At 33.9% G+C, this 25,496-nt stretch overlaps 1 protein-coding gene across 1 annotated transcript; it reads left to right on the forward strand.

Annotated features, from left to right (window-relative positions):
• The first annotated feature begins 100 nt into the window (after positions 1-100).
• On the forward strand, positions 101-13,808 carry LOC139489191 (uncharacterized). The gene is made up of 5 exons (XM_071275376.1): positions 101-660; positions 8,133-8,246; positions 9,215-9,355; positions 10,967-11,082; positions 11,618-13,808. Exons 1-5 carry the CDS (start codon positions 426-428, stop codon positions 11,993-11,995), a joined length of 984 nt encoding a protein of 327 aa, XP_071131477.1. The 5' UTR covers positions 101-425; the 3' UTR covers positions 11,996-13,808.
• The last annotated feature ends 11,688 nt before the right edge of the window (positions 13,809-25,496 follow it).

The raw sequence follows: 25,496 nt of genomic DNA on the forward strand, positions 1-25,496 counted from the left end.
TCGTAGTGGATTTGTGCACACCTATTGGCTTATTGATTCATAATCTCGGATTGGCTTTAATTGCTCAATTATTTATTGTTAATCAGGTAAAAAAGTCATTGATTTAATTATAGTCGATTGTTACCTGACATTTTGAACAATGGCCGATGGGTAGGAAATCCCTTTCTAATTATATGAATTTCAAGATTACAATCAAGATGTTAGTACAATGGATATTTACTATATATAAATGTGTAAATGTCTTTCAACTTATTTTAAAGTAGACTTTTAAAGCTATTATACAAACTTAACCAAGTAGAACAGAGCTTTGCGACACATGACTTCATCGGATATTTACTACCTTGAACAGAGCGTTTCGGTTTTCGACACCACCCGTTGAGTGGAAATTTGTGGAATTTGGAAATTAGACATCTGCTTCTTTTAAAATGGCAGCTTCTAGAAGCACGTGCGGTACTGTGATGCTTGTTGCGGGGACTTGTTTCACAATACTCACATTGATATTTGTTGCGATTTCCTTTGCAACAGACTATTGGATATCATATACAGTTAAAAGAGATAACTTACCAACCGTTGTGAAAATTGACGAAGCAGTAAATGGCAGATACACATTTTCCCGCAACCGTGGACTTTTTAGAGAGTGTTACCCAAATGCTTCTGATGGTGAGTATATATATTAATAAACCCCACCCATATGTTGATTTCCAAAATGGCGTCCGCAGAATTCAATACGGGTACATTTAGTCACAATAACACGTCTTTAGAATTTAAGGTGAAGGAACATTTGTAAATTTTTATTAGATTTTAAAGTTTGAATTTAACGAAAGATATGCATTGAACTTCGATGTTATATACATATTCAATAGAACGACTGGTTCTATTAGTTTTAAGGTTAATGTACTTAGTAGTTGATCGATCTGTATTTAAAGTAAATAGAAAACTGGTTTCAGATATTTAATTCTCGTGTGAAATTATTTTCGCTATTTTCAAATAACTACCAAGCTATATGTCTATGTAATTAATACACTTGTATGTAAAATTAACGTGTTTCCTTTCATTGAAATGTGATATCAGATAATTTTATGTATTTTATCCACAACCCAAGAAAGTTGGAAAAAATGTTATTATTTTTATTTTACCGTTGTCAAGTCAGCTGTATGGACTCAGTTGAAATAAAATAGTAGTGTGTACTTTTACGTATTGTATAAAAATATACCATGCGTTTGAAATTTATGGAATCTATTCAAATAAAATAAAATCGTGATCATTTGAGCGTCTCCTTTAACTATGTGACTGTGTTCTAAGGTTAAATCAGTCCACCCACTCCAGTTAACAATTTCAACCCTATGTTCACTAGTCTCCTTCCTACAAATGTCTTAAGAATGCCACATAAAATTGAGAATAGAAATTGGGAATTTGTTAAAGAGACAACAACCCGACCATAGAGAAGACAACAGCAAAAGGTCACCAACAGGTCTTCAGTGCTTGTTTGTATTGTTATAAAAAGCTTCTGTTAATATGGATAAGAAGGATTTGTACTAAAAGCCTACACTTGTTTAGGGGATCCACAGATATCTTCTTTTCCATATCTGATCAGTGGCGGATCCAAAAATTCTCATAAGGGATACTGACTGTCTAAAAAAGGGCTCGCTCCATTCATATTGGGTGATTCCCTATATAATCCACAAAATATTTCCCTTACCTCTCCTACATGTACATCCGCCTCTGTTACCGATGTACTATAATATTTTGGTTCATGCCATTAAATAATTCTGCTTTAGTGCTTTAGTCGACGACTAGTGTAGCTAATAGAAAAGTAAGTTATACTGTCTTGTGAATCTCTACTGTATAGTCTAAAGCTGGAGAGCTTGAATACCAAATATGAAATTGATTCACATCAATACAATGGCCATTTCATTTCTGATTTCACAGAAGATCTTTGAATATTGTGTCACGTACAACAACTAATCAAATTGAATTAATCATAATTTATGAATATAAGGAGATGGTGGCTCAACTGAGAAGCAATCCAACAACACATGCAAACAAGTTTCATATAAAAACAACAGCAAATGAGATGTCTTATGATTGTCAATGAGACAAACTGTCCTCATGCATTGTTTTGTATTATAATCAGTACCTACAAAAAACGGAAAAATAAAACAGGTGTCAAGCATTTGACATGTACCGTGATGTATTACTTTAGAGAAAGCCATATAAACATTTTAACCTTACATTTTGACAATACTTTTTCAATTCACAAAGCATCCATATGTAGTTGTATGACACTGGCTTTTACTTATGAACAAAGATTTTAAAACAAGATTTCAATTAATGGCCTTATACATATACGGTTTGGTAGATATGTATTAAAATCCATTTAAATAATGTAGAAAAAGTACATTAAACACCATTATTAATAGCCTATTGTGGGCGTACAAGTAACCTGTTACCCTATTTAAGTTGAAGAACTTTTGATATGCATCTAAACCGGCTTGACAGAAATTTGAGACGACCAACTCCTTTATTAAAACAAATTCTTTGCAAAATTTCCATTTTACATAATTCTTCAATCGACAATTAATTATTTGAAGGTGCAGTTCAAGTTATGACGTAAAAGTTTCGATGAAAGAAAAATGTGTAAAATTTGATTTTTTCAATAGCTGTTAATGTGTTTGTGATCTCCATGGATACATTGAACAAGGAGTTCATATGTACTTGCAATGAGCATATAACATAGAAACAGTTATTCATGTATATTTGTTTGTAAGTTAAAAGGAATTTTAAAATTCAGTTTTGTTTGCTTAACATATTGAAATGGATACTATATACATATACACTAGTGTACAGTTACTATTAGAAAATAGCATTCAAATTCTACACTACCACTTGATGGTAGAATGTTTTTCTAAAATGGGTCACAATCAATCGACACAAATCCAAACATCACAACTGAACTTAACTAAACATTCAGAGATAGTTAAATTACACGTATGCATGGGTTTCAACTAAAGACTAGTTAACATGGACTACTGTTGCTAGATATTTTATTCCGCTTCTAAGCACTTCTTTCAATAATAGATATAATAGATAGCACTCAACCCTAACCTCATCATTATAACGATCAGTGAATGAACAAATAGTGCATTGAAGAGGGTCTAGGTGGAGCTTACTGAATAGAGAAATATAGGGGGATAAATAAGAATACAGAATATCGGAGAACAAAAAGTTTAGAGAGACTATACTATGCCCGTTTGAATTGCTCTACATTTGTGATTTCTGGGCTTTTTACCACTTACTATGTGGTATGGGCTGTGCTTTTTGTTGAAGGCCGTATGGTGACCTACATTGTATAGCTGTAAATTTCTGAGTCATTTGGTCTCTTGAAAAGAATTGTCTCATTGAAAATCATACTAAGCCTTCTTTTTGTATAATTTAACTTATAAAGAATAAATTATTGAGATATTAAGACCCCATATAAATCCAGACCCTCGTACTAAAAATCGTCGTTTTAAAAATTGAAGCAATTTTAAAATCATATACATGTAGGTAGTAAAAAACGTTTTTAAAAAATCCTGATGCATTAGTAAATATAAATATACATCAACAGTGTAATAAAATATCCGAGTTCATGTTCAAACTTTGATATAGTTGAGCGATTTCATTATTCTCCCGAAATTTGATATGCAAAATCTTTAAAAAGAAGAATGCTGGGGAATATTGTTACATTCAAAGGAGGAAGGTCTCGGGTTTTATGAGAATCTAGTTTAATAATTTTGTCATTATAAAAAATGCTCTTCCCATCTGAAACGAAAATCCAGTAACCGGAATGATCAAATCATGTATATGCACATTCAACTCAATGCCATTATATATATACATGAAATAAGGGTATGTGAAATTAATACAGTGCATTTACATACTACTAAACATATGAAATTTTAAGCTAATCCCCATTGATCTTCCGGTTCTTTAGTATAATACATATATGTATATAATGTTTGGTTCTTTTGTTGATTTTTTCTGTATGATGTATTGTAAAATTACTATGTTGATTTGTGTATGCCTTCAACCCATATGGGTACAAATGTGCATTATATTCAATAAACTATATTCGTTTTAAATGATGAAAAAAGTATAATGATTTGTCAAGAAGATCAACCTCTCACGACATGGATGCTTCAAGTAATTTGGTTTATTATATCACAGAAGTGACAAATACAGTGTTATTTAGGGGCCAGCTGAAGCCCACTTCTAGGTTTGTTATTTAGGGGCCAGCTGAAGCCCACTTCTAGGTTGTTATTTAGGGGCCAGCTGAAGCCCACTTCTAGGTTGTTATTTAGGGGCCAGCTGAAGCCCACTTCTAGGTTTGTTATTTAGGGGCCAGCTGAAGCCCACTTCTAGGTTGTTATTTAGGGGCCAGCTGAAGCCCACTTCTAGGTTGTTATTTAGGGGCCAGCTGAAGCCCACTTCTAGGTTGTTATTTAGGGGCCAGCTGAAGCCCACTTCTAGGTTCGTTATTTAGGGGCCAGCTGAAGCCCACTTCTAGGTTGTTATTTAGGGGCCAGCTGAAGCCCACTTCTAGGTTGTTATTTAGGGGCCAGCTGAAGCCCACTTCTAGGTTGTTATTTAGGGGCCAGCTGAAGCCCACTTCTAGGTTCGGGATTTTCTTGCTGTGTTGACGACCTTTGGGTGGACTTCATCTGTTTTCTGCTCTATGGTTGGGTTGTTGTTTCTTTGACACATTCCCCATTCCCATTCTTAATTTCATATTATATGTTAAAATTGTACCGTTTCAAAATATCAAAATATGAAATGTAAAATGCCTTAGGCTACGAACCTATATGAATAGATTCATATTACTATCATCAGTCACGGACCTAGGCTCCTTAACATTGTGTTCATAATGTCACTGAAAGTATGGTTATATCACCATGTTTGTATTCCAATCTTCTCGGATTTGTCATTAGTCCTTACGCCCACATACATGTTTATAATGTGTCCAGTAATGTCCTTGTTTTCCGTGCTTACTTTCAGTCCGTTTAATTTTTCTTATTTCGGTTGCCATTCTTTATATTTGTATAATGTTTGTTGTTAAATGTCCAGTTGTGGTATTGTATGGATTATTTGGATTCTACTTCATATCGATATCGTCCAGTCAAACCTTTTTAGCTCACCTGGCCGAAAGGCCAAGTGAGCTTTTCTCATCACTTGGCGTCCGGCGTCCGTCGTCGTCGTCGTCCGTCGTCGTCGTCCTGCGTTAACTTTTACAAAAATCTTCTCCTCTGAAACTACTGGGCCAAATTTAACCAAACTTGGCCACAATCATCATTGGGGTATCTAGTTTAAAAAATGTGTCCGGTGACCCGGCCAACCAACCAAGATGGCCGCCATGGCTAAAAATAGAACATAGGGGTAAAATGCCGTTTTCGGCTTATAACTCAAAAACCAAAGCATTTAGAGCAAATCTGACAGCATTTAGAGCAAATCTGACAGGAAAAATATTGTTCATCAGGTCAAGATCTATCTGCCCTGAAATTTTCAGATGAATCGGACATTTCGTTGTTGGGTTGCTGCCCCTGAAATGGTAATTTTAAGGAAATTTTGCTGTTTTTGGTTAATATCTTGAATATTATTATAAAAAGAGATAAACTGTAAACAGCAATAATGTTCAGCAAAGTAAGATCTACAAATAAGTCAACATGATCAAAATGGTCAGTTGACCACTTTAGGAGTTATTGCCCTTTATAGTCAATTTTTAACCAATTTTCGTAAATCTTAGTTATCTTTTAGAAAAATCTTCTCCTCTGAAACTACTGGGCCAAATTTAACCAAACTAGGCCATAATCATCATTGGGGTATATAGTTAAAAAAAAAATGTGTCCGATGCCCCGCCCAATCAACCAAGATGGCCGCCATGGCTAAAAATAGAACATAGGGGTAAAATGAAGTTTTTGGCTTATAACTCAAAAACTAAAGCATTTAGAGCAAATCTGACATGGGGGTAAAATTATTCATCAGGTCAAGATCTATCTGCCCTGAAATTTTCAGATGAATAGGACATTCCGTTGTTGGGTTGCTGCCCCTGAAATGGTAATTTTAAGGAAATTTTGCTGTTTTTGGTTATTATCTTAAATATTTTTATAGATATAGATAAACTGTAAACAGCAATAATGTTCAGCAAAGTAAGATCTACAAATAAGTCAACATGATCAAAATGGTCAGTTGACCACTTTAGGAGTTATTGCCCTTTATAGTCAATTTTTAACAATTTTTCGTAAATTTTAGTAATCTTTTAGAAAAATCTTCTCCTCTGAAACTACTAGGACAAATTTAACCAAACTTGGCCATAATCATCATTGGGATATCTAGTTTAAAAAATGTGTCCGATGCCCCGCCCAACCAACCAAGATGGCCGCCATGGCTAAAAATAGAACATAGGGGTAAAATGCAGTTTTTGGCTTATAACTCAAAATCCAAAGCATTAAGAGCAAATCTGACAGGAAGTAAAATTGTTGATCAGGTCACGACCTATCTGCCCTGGAATTTTCAGATGAATCGGATAATCGGTTGTTAGGTTGCTGTCCCTGAATTGGGGGAATTTTGAGGAAATTATGCTGTTTTTTTGTTATTATCTTGAATATTATTATAGATAGAGATAAACTGTAAACAATAATGTACAGCAAAGCAAGAACTAAAAATAAGTCAGTATGACCAAAATAGTCAATTGACCCCCTAAGGAGTTATTGCCCTTCATAGTAATTTTTTAACAATTTTCTTAAAATTTGAAGATTTTCAATAACATTTTCCACAGAAAGTACTGTTATAGATAGAGATAATTGTAATCAGCAAGAATGTTTAGTAAAGTAAGATCTACAAACACATCACCATCACCAAAACATAATTTTGTCATGAATCCATCTGTGTCCATTGTTTAATATACACATAGACCAAGGTGAGCGACACCGGCTCTTTAGAGCCTCTAGTTTTTTTCTAACTTAACATATTTGATGATTCAACACAGAGACTAACATAACTCAAATTGCTAAAAGTGTTAAAATTATAATAGAAACGAGTAACATTCTCAAGGTATTGTTTTCGTGAAGTTTAATTTTGCTTAGGAAACAATTAGTAGGGTGCCCAATTAACAAATGTTATCGATTTGCCTTAACGGAATAACACACGGCTATATTTTATATCATTGGAAAGAGGAGAACAAGTCTCATCGAAATAGCGTTGTCGTCGTTGTTTGTCGTGGCCACGTTTTTATTCATGATAAGAATCATTTGAACAAATAACACAGAAAGCAATAATTTTATTTTTCGTGTTGAAGATTACCTGTATGACTAGGCTTACCTGTATGACTAGGCATCTTTGGGTACCCTAAGAAACCACTAAATTTTGAAAAAACGTGACCACGGGAGCTTACGACGACATTCATGATTGGAAAATATAAAGATTTTCCAATAGTTTGCATATAAATATATATCCGTGTGTTATTCGTTAACTTAAACTCGTTAACTAGATGTCTTTTTTTTTTATACTGGGCACCCTACTAAATAGGATTTTTTTAAAGATAAAACCCAATTTGGTGCTTGCAATTAGTAATAAATCAATTCCTACTTTTTTAATGGTAACTTGGTAAAAATTTGAATAAACTTTAAAAAACAAAAATAAAGCTACAAAGCTTCTGAATTAAAACAAAAATAGCTATTTGAAATGTTCATACTCACACCACATCTTGGCACTCACACCACATCTTCCTATATCTATACACATGAACTCATTATACATATTATATATTAAACAGCTACTGTATTAACATGGTTGTCTCTTGGGCAAGCATATCAAATCTTATTATGTTTATATTGTAAATAGGATGTGGTTTTGCTATTTTTTTTAATTATGTTAATTAAATGGCAAGATATAAAATCAATGTTCAAATGTTTTTGCTGTTAAAAATGGCACCAAACTTGCTTGTTTAGTCTTTGAGTGAGCTTTTATTTTGTTTGTGTTTCTTGCTAGCTGGCTCGAAGAAAGTTGTAAAAATTTGACTTGACAGTAAACAAACATAGAATTTGCATAGCCTTATGCACAGTCATACATATTCTAATTGTCTGTTCTTGTTTTTTTAGCCTTTTTGTCAGCCCAGTCAGCTGATGTATCAGACGGGGAGTGTTTTAAAGTAGACTTGGATATCCCGGATGCTACAGCAGATAGTTTGACAAATCATTATATATCTAGAATACGTAAGTTCGATTAAAAATAAACTTATTTTACACTGATGTGTAAAAAACTTTACTGAAACAATATAGCTGTTAAATTATTCGCACCTTTTTACATATTCTCACTTTTTCCCCAAATTGTTCACTGCTTTACAAAAAAAAAAAAGAATGTCATGTATTTCATCATCCTCAAGTTTTTTTTTAAATTTTCAAAGCATTGAGGTCATATGCATATTGCCATATTACCATTCGCACCTTTTCTGCAAATAACTTCATTAGAGCAAAATTTAACAATAGGCCATGGAAAGGTTAAACAACGGTTATCGATTCATGTACCAGAATACATTTTTTATCATATATAAAAAAGAAGATGTGGTATGATTGCCAATAAGACGACTCCCCACCAGAGACAAAAATGACATAGAAATTAACAACAACAGGTCATTGTACGGCCTTCAACAATGAGCAAAACCCATACCGCATAGTCAGCTAGAAAAGGCCCCGAAATGACAATGTAAAACAATTCAAACAAGAAAACTAACGGCCTTATTTATGTTGAAATTTATTTGATTTGCCTAAACTGGTATATACACTTCATTGAGACAGCTTAAATACATGTATGCTCAAAGCTAAAAATAGTTTGACCTGTACTTAACACGATGTGAACTATACTTGTCAAGTACTGAACTGAATTTAAGCACAATATGCGAAGTATACAGCACCAATATTGTACTGCATGTATGATACATGTATTTGACAAATTCAAAATAAGAATGATTTAAAACAGTCCGGGTAAAAATTTGGGCTTGGCCTAATATAATCAATATAGGTCCATAGTTTTGAATAACAGTCGAATTCGTCGTTACTATTCATACAGTCGAAATACAAGTTAGACGACTCGCGTAAAATTCACATTTGTTTTAAAATACTATATCTTTTAATTTATACTGTTTACGATATGTATTTATATTTTCTTCTTTTATTTATTATAGATTTACTTAGATCCTGCATAGCTTTCATCGCAGTCGGATTATTTTTAATCATCGTAACATTTATTGTTGGATTAATTCCACTAAGTTGCAGCAGACGATCGAAATGGGCTTTTACAGCGGGCTTCTTAGCTTTCTTAGTTGGTAAGTTCTCATAAAACGTTTACAGCGGCCTTTTAACCTTTATTATTTGGTAAGTTGTCATTAAAATTTACAGCAGGCTTTTTAGCTTTCTAAGTTGGAAAGTTGTCATAAAAGGTTTGCAGCGGGCTTTTTAACCTTTATGAATTGATAAGTTATCATAAAAGTTTACAGCAGGCTTTTTATCTGTCTTAGTTGGTCAACTTTCATAAAACTTTACAGCGCGCATTTTAGCTTTCTTAGTTGGTAAGATGTCATAAAACTTTTACAGCGGGTCTCTTTTATTAGCTTTCGTAGTTGACAAATTGTCATAAAACCTTTACAGCGGGTTGCTTAGGTTTCTAAGTTGACAAATTGTCACAAAACTTTTATTACAGGCTTTTTAGCTTTCTTAGTGGTTTAAAAGTTGTCATAAATCCTTTACAGCGGGCTTCTTAGCTTTCTAAGTTGGAAAGTTGTCACAAAACGTTTACAGCAGGCTTTTTAACCTTAATTTTTTGGTAAGTTGTCATAAAAGTTTGCAGCAGGCTTTTTAGCTTTTTTAGTTGGTAAGTTGTCACAAAAGTTTACAGCGGGCTTTTCAGCTTTCTTAGTTGGTAAGTTGTCATAAAAGTTTACAGCGGGCTTTTTAGCTTTCTTAGTTGGTAAGTTGTCATAAAAGTTTACAGCGGGCTTTTTAGATATCTTAGTTAGTAAGTTGTCATAAAAGTTTACAGCGGACTTTCAACCTTTCTTAGTTGGCAAAAGAGGGACGAAAGATACCAGAGGGACAGTCAAAGTTGTCATAAAAGTGAACAGCGGGCTTTTATCTTTCTTAGTGGACAAATTGTTATAAATGATTACAATGGGCTTCATAGCTTTCTTAGTTGACAAATTGTCATAAAAATTTTATATCGGCCTTCTCAGTCTTCTTAGTTGATAAGTTGTCATACAAATTCTTCTGATAGTAGAGTGCACGTGTATAAAGGCAGATTTGGGATAGAGGTCAATGATTTAACCATCCAGAATTCAAAATATACTATATCAACAACAATATGTAAGCGATAATGCCATTATGGTATAGTATTAAGCTGGCAAACATGTTTTTTTATTTTGGTTAATCTATGTGTTTTCGATTTTATTGAGACGTCCATTTTCTCTGAACTAGTACCAATTTTTGTTTCGGGGCCAGGTGAAGCCTCTCTCCGGGTGCAGGATTTTGTTGGGTTGAAGACCCCTTGACGTCCTTGTGTTATTTATGTCGGTTTGTTGTCTCTTTGACAAATCCCCGCTTCCATTCTCAATTTTATTTGAAATGCAATAATACATATATATTATTTTTCCTAGGATGAAAAATTTTGTCGTATACTTAAGTTGTCATTACTGTCCTGCTTTTTTTTTTTATTTCTCATTGTATTCGGTCCTGCCTTTATTTTATTAGTTTTTCTGACTTTTTTCATTAATTGTTAACCTGCATTTTTTTGCCAAGTTGCTCATCCTGCCTTTTTTTTACTCAAAACTTCAGTACTGCTTTTTTTCAAATTCCATTCTAGCGCCCCCCCCCCAACCCTACCCCTTAAACATGTTAAAAATGAAATGGTAGTTCCCTAATTAGTTTTTATTTGTCTTTTACAGCATTTTTCGTTGCTGGAGGAATGGCATTTTTCCATGGAGCCGAATATCTTGAAAAAAGAAAAATAACAGATTTAATAGATGGCGGTAAAATCAAGTTTTACCAATCGTGGGAAGACGTAAGTTAATGAATTCATTTCCTTTTTACCACGTACATGTATGTCAATCGATTATAGGTGTATGTCTTCAAACACTCGTATTACTTTGATTTATAGAAACAAGAAGTTGTGGTACGTATGCCAATGCGACAACAATAACCCTCAATCCAAGTCACAGTGTATAAAAAGTTGAAAAAATATAGGTCAAAGTACGGCCTTCGACACAAAGCCATGGCTCAAACCGAACAACAAGCTATACAGGGCACCAAAAATGACTAGCGTAAAGCAATTCAAACAGCAATACAAACGGTATAATCTATATAAAAAACGAGACTCGGGGGAATTATAGACTCCCAGTAGGAGTTATGTGTTATGATAGGGTGACATGCTCATTTCAAACGTTTAAGGGAAATGAACGATATGGTCAAGAGATAGCTCTTTAAAGTCGTGTTGCATCACATTCTCCAAGTTTGTTGCTATGTTTAAGATAATACTACATCTTATTTTTTTATATTGACCTGTACAAATATCTTTATTTATATTTTTTTTATTTCAGGACATAAAAATTAATTCCGACAGCGATTACGATTGGTCATACGCTTTGGGATGGGTTGGTGTCGGCTGTGCCATTATTACGGCCATCTTTTACGTCATCGCCGGATTTTACGTAGGTGATGAACGCTACGAAGACCGTGAATACCTCGACAAGTCATCATCACGTGGTCGTGGACAAGATTACGCAATGGGTAACGGATACGACAACAGAGCCTTCCCTCCTCAGATGATGGATCGTCCCTACCCAGGAGCATATCCATACCCAGGACAAGGATATCCCGTCCCTCCACCACCAATGGCTTATCCACAAGGCCCATACGTACAAGATCTGGATAATGGACGACAATTGCAACCTATGCCATACTGGTCATGGAGTTAAATAATATTTGGCGGGAGACATTCGTCGTGGTGCATTTATATGCGTGATTTTACAATATATACCGTAGATATTTGTCTGGAATCTAGCTTTTATTCATAAACTACAAAGTGCGTTCTAACATCCTTGCTAGTATATATCACTTCAACTATGCAGAGAAAATGTAAGGATATTGTTCCACACATTGTCTTACGGCAACCCGTGTTGTAATCACAAGCACCTTACATAAAAATATGATATTATCTAATACATTTTATTTTAAGGTATATAAGAAAAAAAATTCTGAGACAAGTGCCTGTGGTTAGCAAGTTGTGTTGTAGAGAATGCAATATTTGAGTTCGTACGTTGATGCAAGTTAGTTTATATGTATTCATTTCAAAACACCCTATTAATTTGTATTGATCATATGTCTCACTTGCATACTAGGCATATTATCATTCTCAAATAGCTCAAATTGCTTGGCCAGGTTAAATAAATGGAGTCATATCTTTTTAAAAATTTGAAATATAAATATAGTAAGGCGTTATTAGGTGAACTGTTATACAATGAGATTAGGACCAATTAAGAAAACCAGCATAATATTCTTTTACCTTTCTTAATGCCATATTTTTAAAATTATATTTTTGTAAGATTTTATAGTACATGCATTTGCATGTCTTTGTACATATACTTCCTTTTTTTATACAATTCGGCCCAAAGTTAAACAATCGTAAGAAACACAATTTCAGTACTAGCTTGCAAGTTTTGTAAACATAGTATAACTCTTGTCATATATACGGATACTGAATTGATAAGCCATCATAAGGTATACAAAAATTAACAAATTTTACACAATGTTAAGTCACCAGACATGGATAAAAATATATCAAATAAAACAAAGCACTTAAATGAGTTTATTCGTACTCCTAGGTTAAAACGTTTTGATAGCAATTCCAGCAATACACTTGAACGTAGTTCTTGTTTTTTGAATTTGATAGATTTTCGATTTATTAAAATTTTTCGTTCTCTTTGTTCTTTCTTTTAAATTAATATGCTTTAATTTACCATTATTTGAAAATTTAGTTTATTTTAGTCAGCATTTTAATTTGTGTATCTTTTTAATACATTTATACACTTGTATGTGTTTAAAACACACTTATTTCACAAATATAACAACTGTTATAATGACATACTGCTAACTTCAAGATTGTAATATCAGAGACATATCAATATATAAAAAATCAGAAACCGTTTGTATCAATTCTCCAAGATTACACGAGTACAAAAAAAAATGACTTGGTTTGATACTTTGGTACCAAAACGAGATTTTGACGCAACTTTGCAGATCCCAAATTCGAGTATTATATGTGTCTCTGATAACAAAAAGTGAACAAGTATTTTAAATAAAATAAAAGTTTTACTCACAAATTATATTACCTTTTTTTATATAAAGTTATATTGATTATGTTTATTTTATGAAAATTATATAATTGTCTTTTTATAGAAATACATGATCATTCATTTTGTGTATATATTCCCCATTTCCATTCTCCATTTTAGATAATAATACTGGAACAGTATTTTCGACACTGCCTTCTTGTTATGTAAGCAATAGTACACGTATGATATTCCAAAAATGGTGTCTCATTCCAAAGTTCATCAAATAAGATATATAATTCGTCATTACAAGAGTTCTAGTTCACACGATCTATTAACAAAGTTGAGGACTATGATTAAATGCAACATCATGAACCTTTGTAAATAAGACATCTGTTTTAGGTTGTCTTCTTATTGTGTGCATTCGAAATAAAAACAGCAAACATTTTAGGTTTCTCTTTTTAAATGGGGGAGAGTGAAAATCAATACACCTTATCGCTATTTGTCCGCCATTGCTGGAAATCACACAGGTTCCCGTAAAATTTTGACGTCATAAAACAAAATGTCTGACGCCACAATGGAAAAGTGATTGTTGTTGACGTCAAAAGTTCAAGCGGACGGGTCAGCCGGGAATAGCGATAAGGTGTATTCTCCCGAAATTCCATATACTTATCTTTCAAACATACATTTCGTTTATCGTTTTTATCATAAATATTTCATAAATTGTATAATCTATAAAAGCAATAAAACTATACGAACTTCTAAATGTTTTCATGTTTATGTCCTGTGAGTTTTCATCATCAATTAAATATCACAAACTATGTGTCAATCGCCACATAGTCCCTGTATATGTGTCAATCGCCACATAGTCCCTGTATGTGTGTCAATCGCCACATAGTCCCTGTATGTGTGTCAATCGCCACATAGTCCCTGTATGTGTGTCAATCGCCACATAGTCCCTGTATGTGTGTCAATCGCCACATAGTCCCTGTATGTGTGTCAATCGCCACATAGTCCCTGTATGTGTGTCAATCGCCACATAGTCCCTGTATGTGTGTCAATCGCCACATAGTCCCTGTATGTGTGTCAATCGCCACATAGTCCCTGTATGTGTGTCAATCGCCACATAGTCCCTGTATATGTGTCAATCGCCACATAGTCCCTGTATATGTGTCAATCGCCACATAGTCCCTGTATGTGTGTCAATCGCCACATAGTCCCTGTATATAATATATGTATATGCTATAGCGGCACTTGACCGCGTCGTTGTACGGGTCCACCCCGTTTCCAGCGGTATTTAGTACTGTGTCATGATTTAATATATTTTATTTACTAAAAATCAACTATTTATTTATTTCTATCGTTATATCAAATTGTTAGATAAGATTTGAATACAAATATACATCGAGACATAAAACATTAGGTATAGTTTTACCTATTCATTAAAAATGAATGAAAGGAAACCCTTTGAATCCGGGTTCTTAGAGAGATGTTTCACTGATATCATGGGTGGGTAATGCGGACCTACAAATATTCTGACTTAGTTGACATAACACAAGGTGTAAAGACCTGGTTTTTAGGGGGATTTCGACTTTTGACAGTATTTTATGTAAACATGCACTGGTCGAACTATATTTATCATCTTAGAGAAATGTATTCTTCACATCATATGTATAGATTAAAACACACATTTGACACTGTTTGAAGATTAGGCATTGGCAAAGGCTGCGGAAAAAAAGAAAATGTTTTTGGAAAAGATCTTAAAGTTAATATTCACAATTTATATGTAAATTATGATTAAATCATATCTTAATATATAAATATAGCATAAATGGCATATAGTGTGATTGCCAATGAGAAAACTATCAACCAAACTTAAAATGAAGAGTTCGATACAAAGCATAAAAACATCTAACAAAACACAGATTTGTCATGACAGGGTATTTGTACATCAATTACAACAACAAAAACACATGGTACATATCTGAGATTACTCACAGTTACTGATAGCTAAATTAGTTCAAAGTTAATGACAACTAACAACAAATCATGTATCTAAAACTAAAGTATCAATCAGTATACATTTTACATTCAATGGATTACGAATAAACACGTCATTAACAGTCAGAGAAAACATGACCTTGTACAATGCAAAAATGTACTAGGTATCGTCTATTCTAAGTCAGGAACCTGTAATTCAGTGGTTGTCGTTGGTTGCCACACCTATTACAAGTCAAGAACCTGTAATTCAGTGTTTGTCGTTGGCTGCCACGCCTATTACAAGTCAGGAACCTGTAATTCAGTGGTTGTCGTTGGTTGCCACGCCTATTACAAGTCAGGAAACTGGAATTCAGTGTTTGTCGTTGGTTGCCACGCCTATTTAAAGTCAGAAACCTGTAATTTAGTGTTTGTCGTTAGTTGCCACGCCTATTACAAGTCAGGAACCTGTAATTCAGTGGTTGTCGTTGGTTGCCACGCCTATTACAAGTCAGGAACCTGTAATTCAGTGTTTGTTGTTGGTTGCCACGCCTATTAAAAGTCAGAAACGTGTAATTCAGTGTTTGTCGTTGGTTGCCACGCCTATCTAAAGTCAGGAACCTGTAATTTAGTGTTTGTCGTTGGTTGCCACGCCTATTTAAAGTCAGGAACCTGTAATTTAGTGTTTGTCGTTAGTTACAACGCCTATCACAAGTCAAGAACCTGTAATTCAGTGTTTGTCGTTGGTTGCCACGCCTATTCAAAGTCCGGAACCTGTAATTCAGTGTTTGTCGTTGGTTGTCACGACTATTAAAAGTCAGAAACGTGTAATTCAGTGTTTGTCGTTGGTTGCCACGCCTATTGCAAGTCAGAACCTGTAATTCAGTGGTTGTCGTTGGTTGCCACGCATATTCGAAGTCAGGAACTTGTGATACAGTGGATTTCGTTGGTTTCCACGCCTATTCCTAGTCAGAAACTTGTAATTGTCTGGTTGTTGAGTTGTTGGTTGCCACTGTCAACGTTTATTTGTTCCGCCTAACAGAAGTTCCAATGGAAACTTTGTTATAAATATTGTAATAATATCTATTCCTGTTGGAATAAATATTCTATACCATTTATTCCGTTAGGAACATATACTGTAATATTTATTCCTGTGGAAATAATATTCCAGAATATATTTTCCTTTTGGAACTTATATTATGAAGGAACTTCTATTCCGTGACACCACGCACAGTCGAAGTCAGGAACAAATAATTCAGTGGTGATTGGATTCTGTTATAGTTGGGGTTCCTTATTCTTTGTTGCAGAATCATTTGGTCGTTATTTTAGTTTTAGTTTTTCATTGTTTACATTTTTTCATACCGAAATCTTTTGTAGAATACTATAGGGTATGCATTTTGCTCTTAGTTTTATAGCCGTATGGTGACATACAACTGTTAATTTGTTTGTTGTTCCTGGATTGAAAGTCGTCTAATTGGGAATCATATCATATCCTTTTATTTGTAGAACTTTTTATCTGCAACAGATAACAGTCTTTTATAGTTGAACAATGGCCAACATATGAAAAAGAATCGATAATTTTAATATTTGATCCAAGTATTTCAACACTATAAACTCGTAGAAACAAAAACATATTGGTTAATTTTAATATAATTTTCACTAACTGCAATAATGTTGACAAACGTCCAGAGCATTGTGTTGGTCCTCTTCAGAAACAGTCAGTTAAAAATTGTACCCCAATATTTGACCTTTTTAGCTATATTAAATAATGATCTTGAAGTATAGAGTCTAGGTATGGAAGTTGTTTATCATCTTCATAACGTGTCGAAGTGTTCTTTTATTTATCTTTGTATATTTTAAAATTTTTGGAAATATACTTTTGGCGGGGCTTGATATTGTTATATCCCGCCATTGCGTGATATTGTTTTATCCCGCCATTGCGATATTGTTATATCCCGCTATTGAGTTATTGTTATATCCCGCCATTGTGATATTGTTATATACCGCCATTGTGATATTGTTATATCCAGCAATTGTGATATTGTTATATCCCACCATTGTGATATTGTTATATCCCGCCATTTTGTTATTATCATATCTCGCCATTGTGTTATTGTTATATCCTTCCATTTTTTTATTGTCATATCCCGCCATTGTGTTATTGTGCTATGGGATATTTCAATGTCATTCCTTTTTTGCTTATTTACTTTGTCAAACAAGTGTCCATATGTAATTTAGTTGTTCTTTGTAGAAACAGTGATTTGTTTTGATAGTGATTAAGATTTAACACAATGTTGGACTGCTGTACCCCAATTATCGACTTATTTACCTATTGTGTCTGTTTGTTTGGCACACACACTGTTGTCGGTATAATGGAATTCCACGCGACTGTCATACAGAGAGAGTTAAGCAAGCTATCTAACCAGTTTTAATCCACAATTTTCTACATAAAGAAATGCTTGTACCAATTTCGTCAGGAATAAAACAGTTGTTTACCATTCGTTTGATGTGTTTGAGCTATTGAAATTACCATTTGTTACGGAACTTTCCGTCTTTTATTTTCTATGGTGTTGGGTATTTTTTTGTTCTAGACAAAAAGATGAAAGAGTTTCAACACGGGATTCCAGTTACGGCATTCGGAACCAAATATCCGTTATCATCTGTGAAACAGATATTCCATAACAGCCAACCAACTCGTGATAGCGTCCGTAAAATTTACGAAGGGATGATTTCAACTTCACCACTTTGAACTCTTTGTTTAATAATTTCCTTTGTGAGCAGCAATCCTGTATCAAGCTAAAAAATCATGATAGGAAATACAAATAAAGGCAACAGTAGTTTATCGGTGTTCAAAAGTTACAAATTGATTGAGAGAAGACAAATCCGGGTTACAAGCTAAAACCGAGGGAAACACATCGACCATAACAGGAAAACAAAGAAACAATAGGAACACTGAAGTGCAACAAAAACAAACGCCAACATTTTTGTGCTGACATGAATTATCATTGATATTGTTATATTTATAAATTAACTGTTTACAAAATTTAGAATTTTTTAAAATACTAAGGCCTTTCTACCTCAGGCATAGATTACCTTAGCTGTATTTGGCAACACTTTTTGGATTACTAGTTACGATTATTTAGCGAAAATAAAGTCTTTTTCTTAAGACCTCAAATTATCTTATTATAAAATATTGAAAATTTGTACGTTGAGAACAATCTTGTACAAAATCACTATTGATTATTCTAATATGACGTGCTTCTTTCGCTTCGTGAATAAACCCATGCTCTAAATCCAATAAAATTTGGTTGCACATGCGTATCTTGGCTACTGCAGAATAATGAATTTTATCAAATTGTCATGCATTTAATATACATGTCTTTCATTAACTTTAAACACTTCCAAATGATGCACATGTTGTTGTTAGTAATTCATTTATTATGACTGTAATGTGTTGCAATTCAAAATTGACATATTTAACCTAAATAAGAGAACTGTTCATGCTGTCTGTTGAAAAATCCTTCCTCTCAAAAATCATATTGCAAGTTGTATGCTTGTTTACAAACATAAAATGTAGGTTCATGGAAGAGCCTACACTAATGCGCTACATTTTTACACATCGGACATAGAAATTAACTTGATTGTTCTAATCAGAATCCAATAATTGGTGCAAGCTATACTTTATTGTAGTTTTAACATGGGTAGGCACTATATCGTGTTATTTTAGCCCGCACTATCGCTCTGGCAAAAATAATCACGAATATAATGCCTACCCATGTTAAAACTACAATAAAGTATAGATGCATCAATTATTTTTTAAATATAGTTTTCAAAATCACAACTTATAAAATTGAGAATGGAAATGGGGAATGTGTCAAAGAGACAACAACCCGACCATAGAAAAGACAACAGCAGAAGGTCACCAACAGGTCTTCAATGTAGCGGGAAATTCCCGCACACGGAGGCGTCCTTCAGCTGGCCCCTAAACAAATATATACTAGTTCAGTGATAATGAACGCCATACTAAACTCTAAATAGTACACAAGAAACTAAAATTAAAATAATATAAGACTAACAAAGGCCAGAGGCTTTGTGACATATTTGGTTTTCTGAAGTTTAGATCTAATTAAGTATTGATGATTGACGTCAATTAGTTATTCTCCTGTATCATTTGTGTAATGAATTGTTGCGAAGTACAAAAACTAAATATCATTTTGTTTACAATGAATAACTAATTGCACTGAATATGCTACTTTTTAATATGAAAAGCCCTAAGTAAAGTGTTCGTCCTTTGGCATTAATTTAAGTGACTTTAAAAGCTGACGTAACATATTATTACTTGGTAATTGCATAAGGATGGATTTTACTTGCAGGTACATGTATAAAGTCAATAGTTTACCTGACAGCAGAAGCTGTGATATAATAAAACAAAGGTCAAACTTTTCACACCATTGTATGACCAACGTGAAGAACCACGCTTATAGACTATAATAAATTTATAACAAAAAGTTAGTGGTACGACTGTTAATGAGTCCACCAGTTGTTGGCATGACACGGGTTATGTTCTTCTCATATATATTATGAAAGCATGATACTAAACTCCTCACGGGGAGGATTGTGCCTGATATTCATATGATGAAGACATAATTTTTCAATCAGTTTAATTGAAGTTTGGAGCTGGCATGTTAGTTAACTGCTAGTAGTCTGATGTAATTTATGTATTATTGTCATTTTGTTTATTTTCTCTGGTTACATCTTCTGACATCAGACTCGGACTTCTCTTGAACTGAAATTTAATGTGCGTATTGTTATGCGTTTACTTTTCTGCATTTGCTAGAAATATAGGGGGAGGGTTGAGATCTCACAAACATGTTTTACCCCGTCGCATTTTTTTGCGCCTGTCCCAAGTCGGGAGCCTCTGGCCTTTGCTAGTCTTGTATTATTTCAACTTTTAGTTTCTTGTGTACAATTTGGAGTTTAGTAAGGCGTTCATTATCACTGAATTAGTATATATATATTTGTTTAGGGGCCAACTGAAGGACGCCTCCGGGTGCAGGAATTTCTCGCTGCATTGAAGACCTGTTGGTGACCTTCTGCTGTTGTCTGCTCTATGAACGGGTTGTTTTCTCTTTGACACATTCCCCATTTCCATTCTCAATTTTATGTCTATCAGAAACCAAACGATGTAGATCTGAGAAATTTTAGACCAATGTACGACCTTCAACAATAAAAAAAAATACCCACCAGAGTTCAAATAAAGTGGATAGAAGCAATTATAAATGCCGCTGTACCGGCTTCGACAATGAATCAACTATCCACAAATGTTCAAATGAAGTGATCTGCTATAAGCATTATAGGCAATGTTACGGCCTTGAACAATGATAACCAGCCATATCGCATAATCGGCTAGAAAAGGCCCAAAAATTAACAAGATTAAACCATTCAATCGAAAAACAAAAGGCCTAATTCAGTACAAAGCAATTTATTCAAAAAAGTAAATATGACGGACATAAAACAACGACAACCACTAAACTACAGGCTGTGTTGACTTAAGTTTGAGACAAGCACAAAAATAATTTTGGGGTGATAAATATGTTTGTGAGCACTTAACACTCTCAAAACTTTGGACAGTGATCATGGTGATGTAGTAGCACAAAATAAGAACTAAATGGACAAATCAAAACTGCAATTGGTTGAACTCAAACGATCGGCATCAGGCGCAAAAACAACAAACATAAACCAACTAAACACTTATATAAAATAGAATAAAGTGTATACAGTGAATTTGCCAAAGAGACTGCAACACGACAATAGAGCAGAAAAACATCACAAGATTACCAAACCCAGCATGAAAATCCCACACCCGGTGGGGTATTAGTAAAGTACTCGTAATGCAGGCTAAGTGTCATTCCATTGCCATTGTCATTTTGATCACGTACAAATATGACCTGAAGATAAAAACTTAATTTGGAGGAGCTGTGTGAATGTTCCAGAATACCTTAGATCAACCTCAGTTTTTAGTCGCGTTCGTGTTGGCCATTATTTAGTTATCTGTTGACTTTATTTTCAGATTGATGGGAAATATTCGTTGGACGTTGTAACTAAACTTTACATATTTGGTGAGAGAACATAATATATTAAGCGGAATGTGAGATTAACGTGCATTGCATTGCTAGCTTATCTTCATTCTTCAAAAAAAGCTCATCATGTATGCAATAAAACCCCATCAGTCAACATTCAATCAAAACAAATTTAGGTTTTATTATAAATATTTCAACTTCAAAAATTCAGGGCTGGAAATCATTTTGATATATATGATGTGTCGTTCACTCTTTAAAAAATTCCATATCACATAATAGGACTGCCGAGTCTTTTGATTGAAAAAAATCTAAAAATGTCGTAGGTCCTTTTATTAAAATAGATTTCATATTTTGATGTATTTATACATCTCTGCCTGGTATAATAAGTTAATTTGGAGCGTTTCAGATGACGGTAAATCAATAAATGACTTACAACTAGAAAATGACAATGAGGGTCGATTCTAATTGCACATACATACAGAGTCTGTATATCCTAGTTGGTATGATATTCAGGAGCCTTAAGAAATTGATGATTTTTTGTATACAGAACGCACTTCGGACGTACAACATTTAAAGCCTGGTACTTATGATGAGCTTATTCCGAAGGAAACTGAAATTAAGTACAACAAAACGAGTATTCAATTTCAACTTTTGTCCATAGAAAGCAGAACAACTACAGCATGTATTATATATTTTATATTATACACAAACAGAACAGCAGTTCATCAGATTATTTCCTTGGGAGAAACCATCAACTTCTGATATTTACAATAATGATAAATTTACGGTAGAAATAAAAATATAGTATGTCCTGAATAGCAAACTCATAACTTTTTGGGATATATCTATATATTATTTACACAACGATCAAACTAACCAGACGATAATCCTGGCATAAACTTATAGTTAATATGTGATGGAACAACCATATTCGTAATGAATGCTGTAATGATACAATAAGTGTTATAATTATACTGTAGACTATACAAAGACAATAGTACAATAAAGTAAAATAACCAGACTACCGAACTCCTTGGACACTTCAAAGCGAAAAGGTCGTAATCAAATGGTAAAATCAAAAGTTAAAAACATTTGACTTTTCTACTCTTTATACAAGTATTCCACATTCCAAACTAAAGGACAAATTGAAAGAGTTGGTATTACTTTGCTTCATAAAAAAGAATGGCCAACGTAGATACAAGTATCTTGTCTTAGGAAGGGATAAATCATACTTTGTAAAGAATCACTCTGATTCAAACAAAAAATTCTCTGAAACCGATATTATCAAGATGCTTGATTTCTTGATTGACAACATATTTGTAACGTTCGGAGGACGTGTTTTTCAACAGACTGTCGGCATCCCAATGGGAACAAACTGTGCCCCTCTACTTGCCGACTTGTTTCTTTATTATAATGAGGCTGACTTCATGCAGGAACTTCTTAGGAAGAAAGATAAGAAGTTAGTAATATCCTTTAACTCTACTTTCCGCTATATAGATGACGTTCTTTCACTAAACAATTCAAAATTTGGTGACTATGTAGAACGCATCTATCCCATCGAATTGGAGATAAAGGATACTACAGATACAGTAAAGTCGGCTTCATATCTTGACTTACATCTAGACATTGACAATGAGGGTCGGTTGAAAACAAAACTTTACGACAAAAGAGATGATTTCAGCTTTCCAATTGTGAACTTTCCATTTCTAAGCAGCAACATTCCAGCAGCACCTGCATACGGGGTATATATCTCCCAATTGATGCGATATTCCCGTGCTTGCATTTCCTATCATGATTTTCTTGATAGAGGGTTACTGCTCACAAGGAAGCTATTAAACCAAGAGTTCCAAATGGTGAAGTTGAAATCATCCCTTCGTAAATTTTACGGACGCCATCACGAGTTGGTTGACCGTTATGGAATAACCGTTTCACAAATGATATCGGATATGTTCCTTACGTCGTAACTACAATCCCCTTCCCTTTCATGAATGTGACCTACCGAATGAGACTTTTTACCCGATTTGTAAACACATAAGCAACACGACGGATGCCACATGTGGAGCAGGATCTGCTTACCCTTCCGGAGCACCTGAGATCACCCCTAGTTTTTGGAGGGGTTCGTGTTGTTTATTCTAGAGTTTTCTATGTTGTGTCATGTGTACTATTGTTTTTCTGTTTGTCTTTCTCATTTTTGACCATGGCGTTGTCAGTTTGTTTTAGATTTATGAGTTTGACTGTCCCTTTGGTATCTTTCGTCCCTCTTTTAAAACACATAAAAATGGATAATAACTGGATAACTGGATAATAACTGTCATATTCCTCACTTGTTGACATGAATATCAATAATGTGTTCATTTTTATAAATTTCCTGTTTACAAAATATTGAATTTTTCGAAAAACTAAGGACTTTCTTATCCAAGACATAGATAACCTTCGCCGTATTTGGCACAACTTTTTGGAATTTTGAATCATCAATGCTCTTCATCTTTGTACTTGTTTGGCTTTATAAATATTATGATATGAACGTCACTGATGAGTCTTATGTAGACGAAATGCGCGTCTGGCGTACTAAATGATAATCCTGGTACCTTTGATAACTATTTACACCACTGGGTCGATGCCACTGCTGGTGGACGTTTCGTCCCCGAGGGTCACCGGCCAGTAGTCAATACTTCGGTGTTGACATTAATATCAATAATGTGGTCATTTTTATAAATACTGTTTACAAAATATTGAATTTTCGAAAAACTAAGGATTTTCTTATCCCAGGCATAGATAACCTTGGCCGTATTTGGCACAATATTTTGGAATTTTAATCATCAATGCTCTTCAACTTTGTACTTGTTTGGCTTTATAAATATTTTGATATGAGCGTCACTGATGAGTCTTATATGTAGACGAAACATGCGTCTGGCGTACCAAATTAAAATCCTGGTACCTTTGATAACTATTGGTACAGGAATTTTCTTGTGCAGAAAATGGTGGGTTGAACCTGTTTTTATAGCTTGCTAAATCTCTCACTTGTATTATAGTCGCATATTAATATAGGTAAACATTACTTAATGTATATCACTGTTCAATAATCATAAACCTGAGTGAAACAAATCCGGGTCACAAACCAAAACCGAGGAAACAAATTAACTATAAACGGACTGTTTTGGATTCATTTCTTAGTAACAAGACAGACCCATAAAAAATATCATTTTTTCAGAAAATAAAGTTAAAATTCTTTAGGAAAATGACCTTAGACGAATTTGGCTTTTTTTTAAAGATTCAATATAAAATGTACATCTCCTGAAGTGAACTAGCCTTATACAATATTGGCTTTCAAGTTTTTGGATGTGAGCTTTCCTTATGAAGGTGGACATTGAAAACTGTTTCGAACACTAGAAATGAAAGTGTTTTTCTCCATACATAAAACTAAATTATTAAGAGCCGTGGTGTAGTGGTTAGTGCATCGGACTACTAACACAAAGGTTCCTGGTTCGATTCCCGCCCGGGATGAAAATGTCAGGAACTGAATTTTCAGCTCTCTCTTGACACCATTTGCGAGTATGGTCTTAAGGAAACGATGATAATCCGTCGGAAGGGGACGATAAATGGCTGACCCGTGTTAAGAGAGAGCCGTAGCTTTTGCACGTTAAAGACACACTTGTAGATTTCGAAAAAGAGCAGGCTAATGCCGCTAAAAGGCAGAACTCACTCCCGAAAAGTGGAAAGGGATTAATATAAGTTGCAAAACTTGTTTTCCAATCCATTATAAATAAATATGTTTAAACTAAACTAAATTAATATAACTCTTTGCGTTAAAAATGCATGTCCTCAGCATATAATTATCAAAGGTACCAGAATTATAATTAAGTATATTATCTATCATAAAAATAGATTTAAAGAGTTAAAAAGTAGAATCACAAAAATAAAATCGGAAAGACCATAAGCACATGGCACAATCAAACGGCAGTCTCATCAAATTCCGTTATATTTACAATGATTCATGAACTAAACAAAACATAAACACAAGTATAATATATTCATGAATTGTCAGGACTTTGAACAATAAAATAATCTATCATATAAATAATAGACGTTAA

The sequence above is a fragment of the Mytilus edulis genome, chromosome 9 (genome assembly GCF_963676685.1).
Source record: "Mytilus edulis chromosome 9, xbMytEdul2.2, whole genome shotgun sequence".
Taxonomy (NCBI): domain Eukaryota; kingdom Metazoa; phylum Mollusca; class Bivalvia; order Mytilida; family Mytilidae; genus Mytilus; species Mytilus edulis.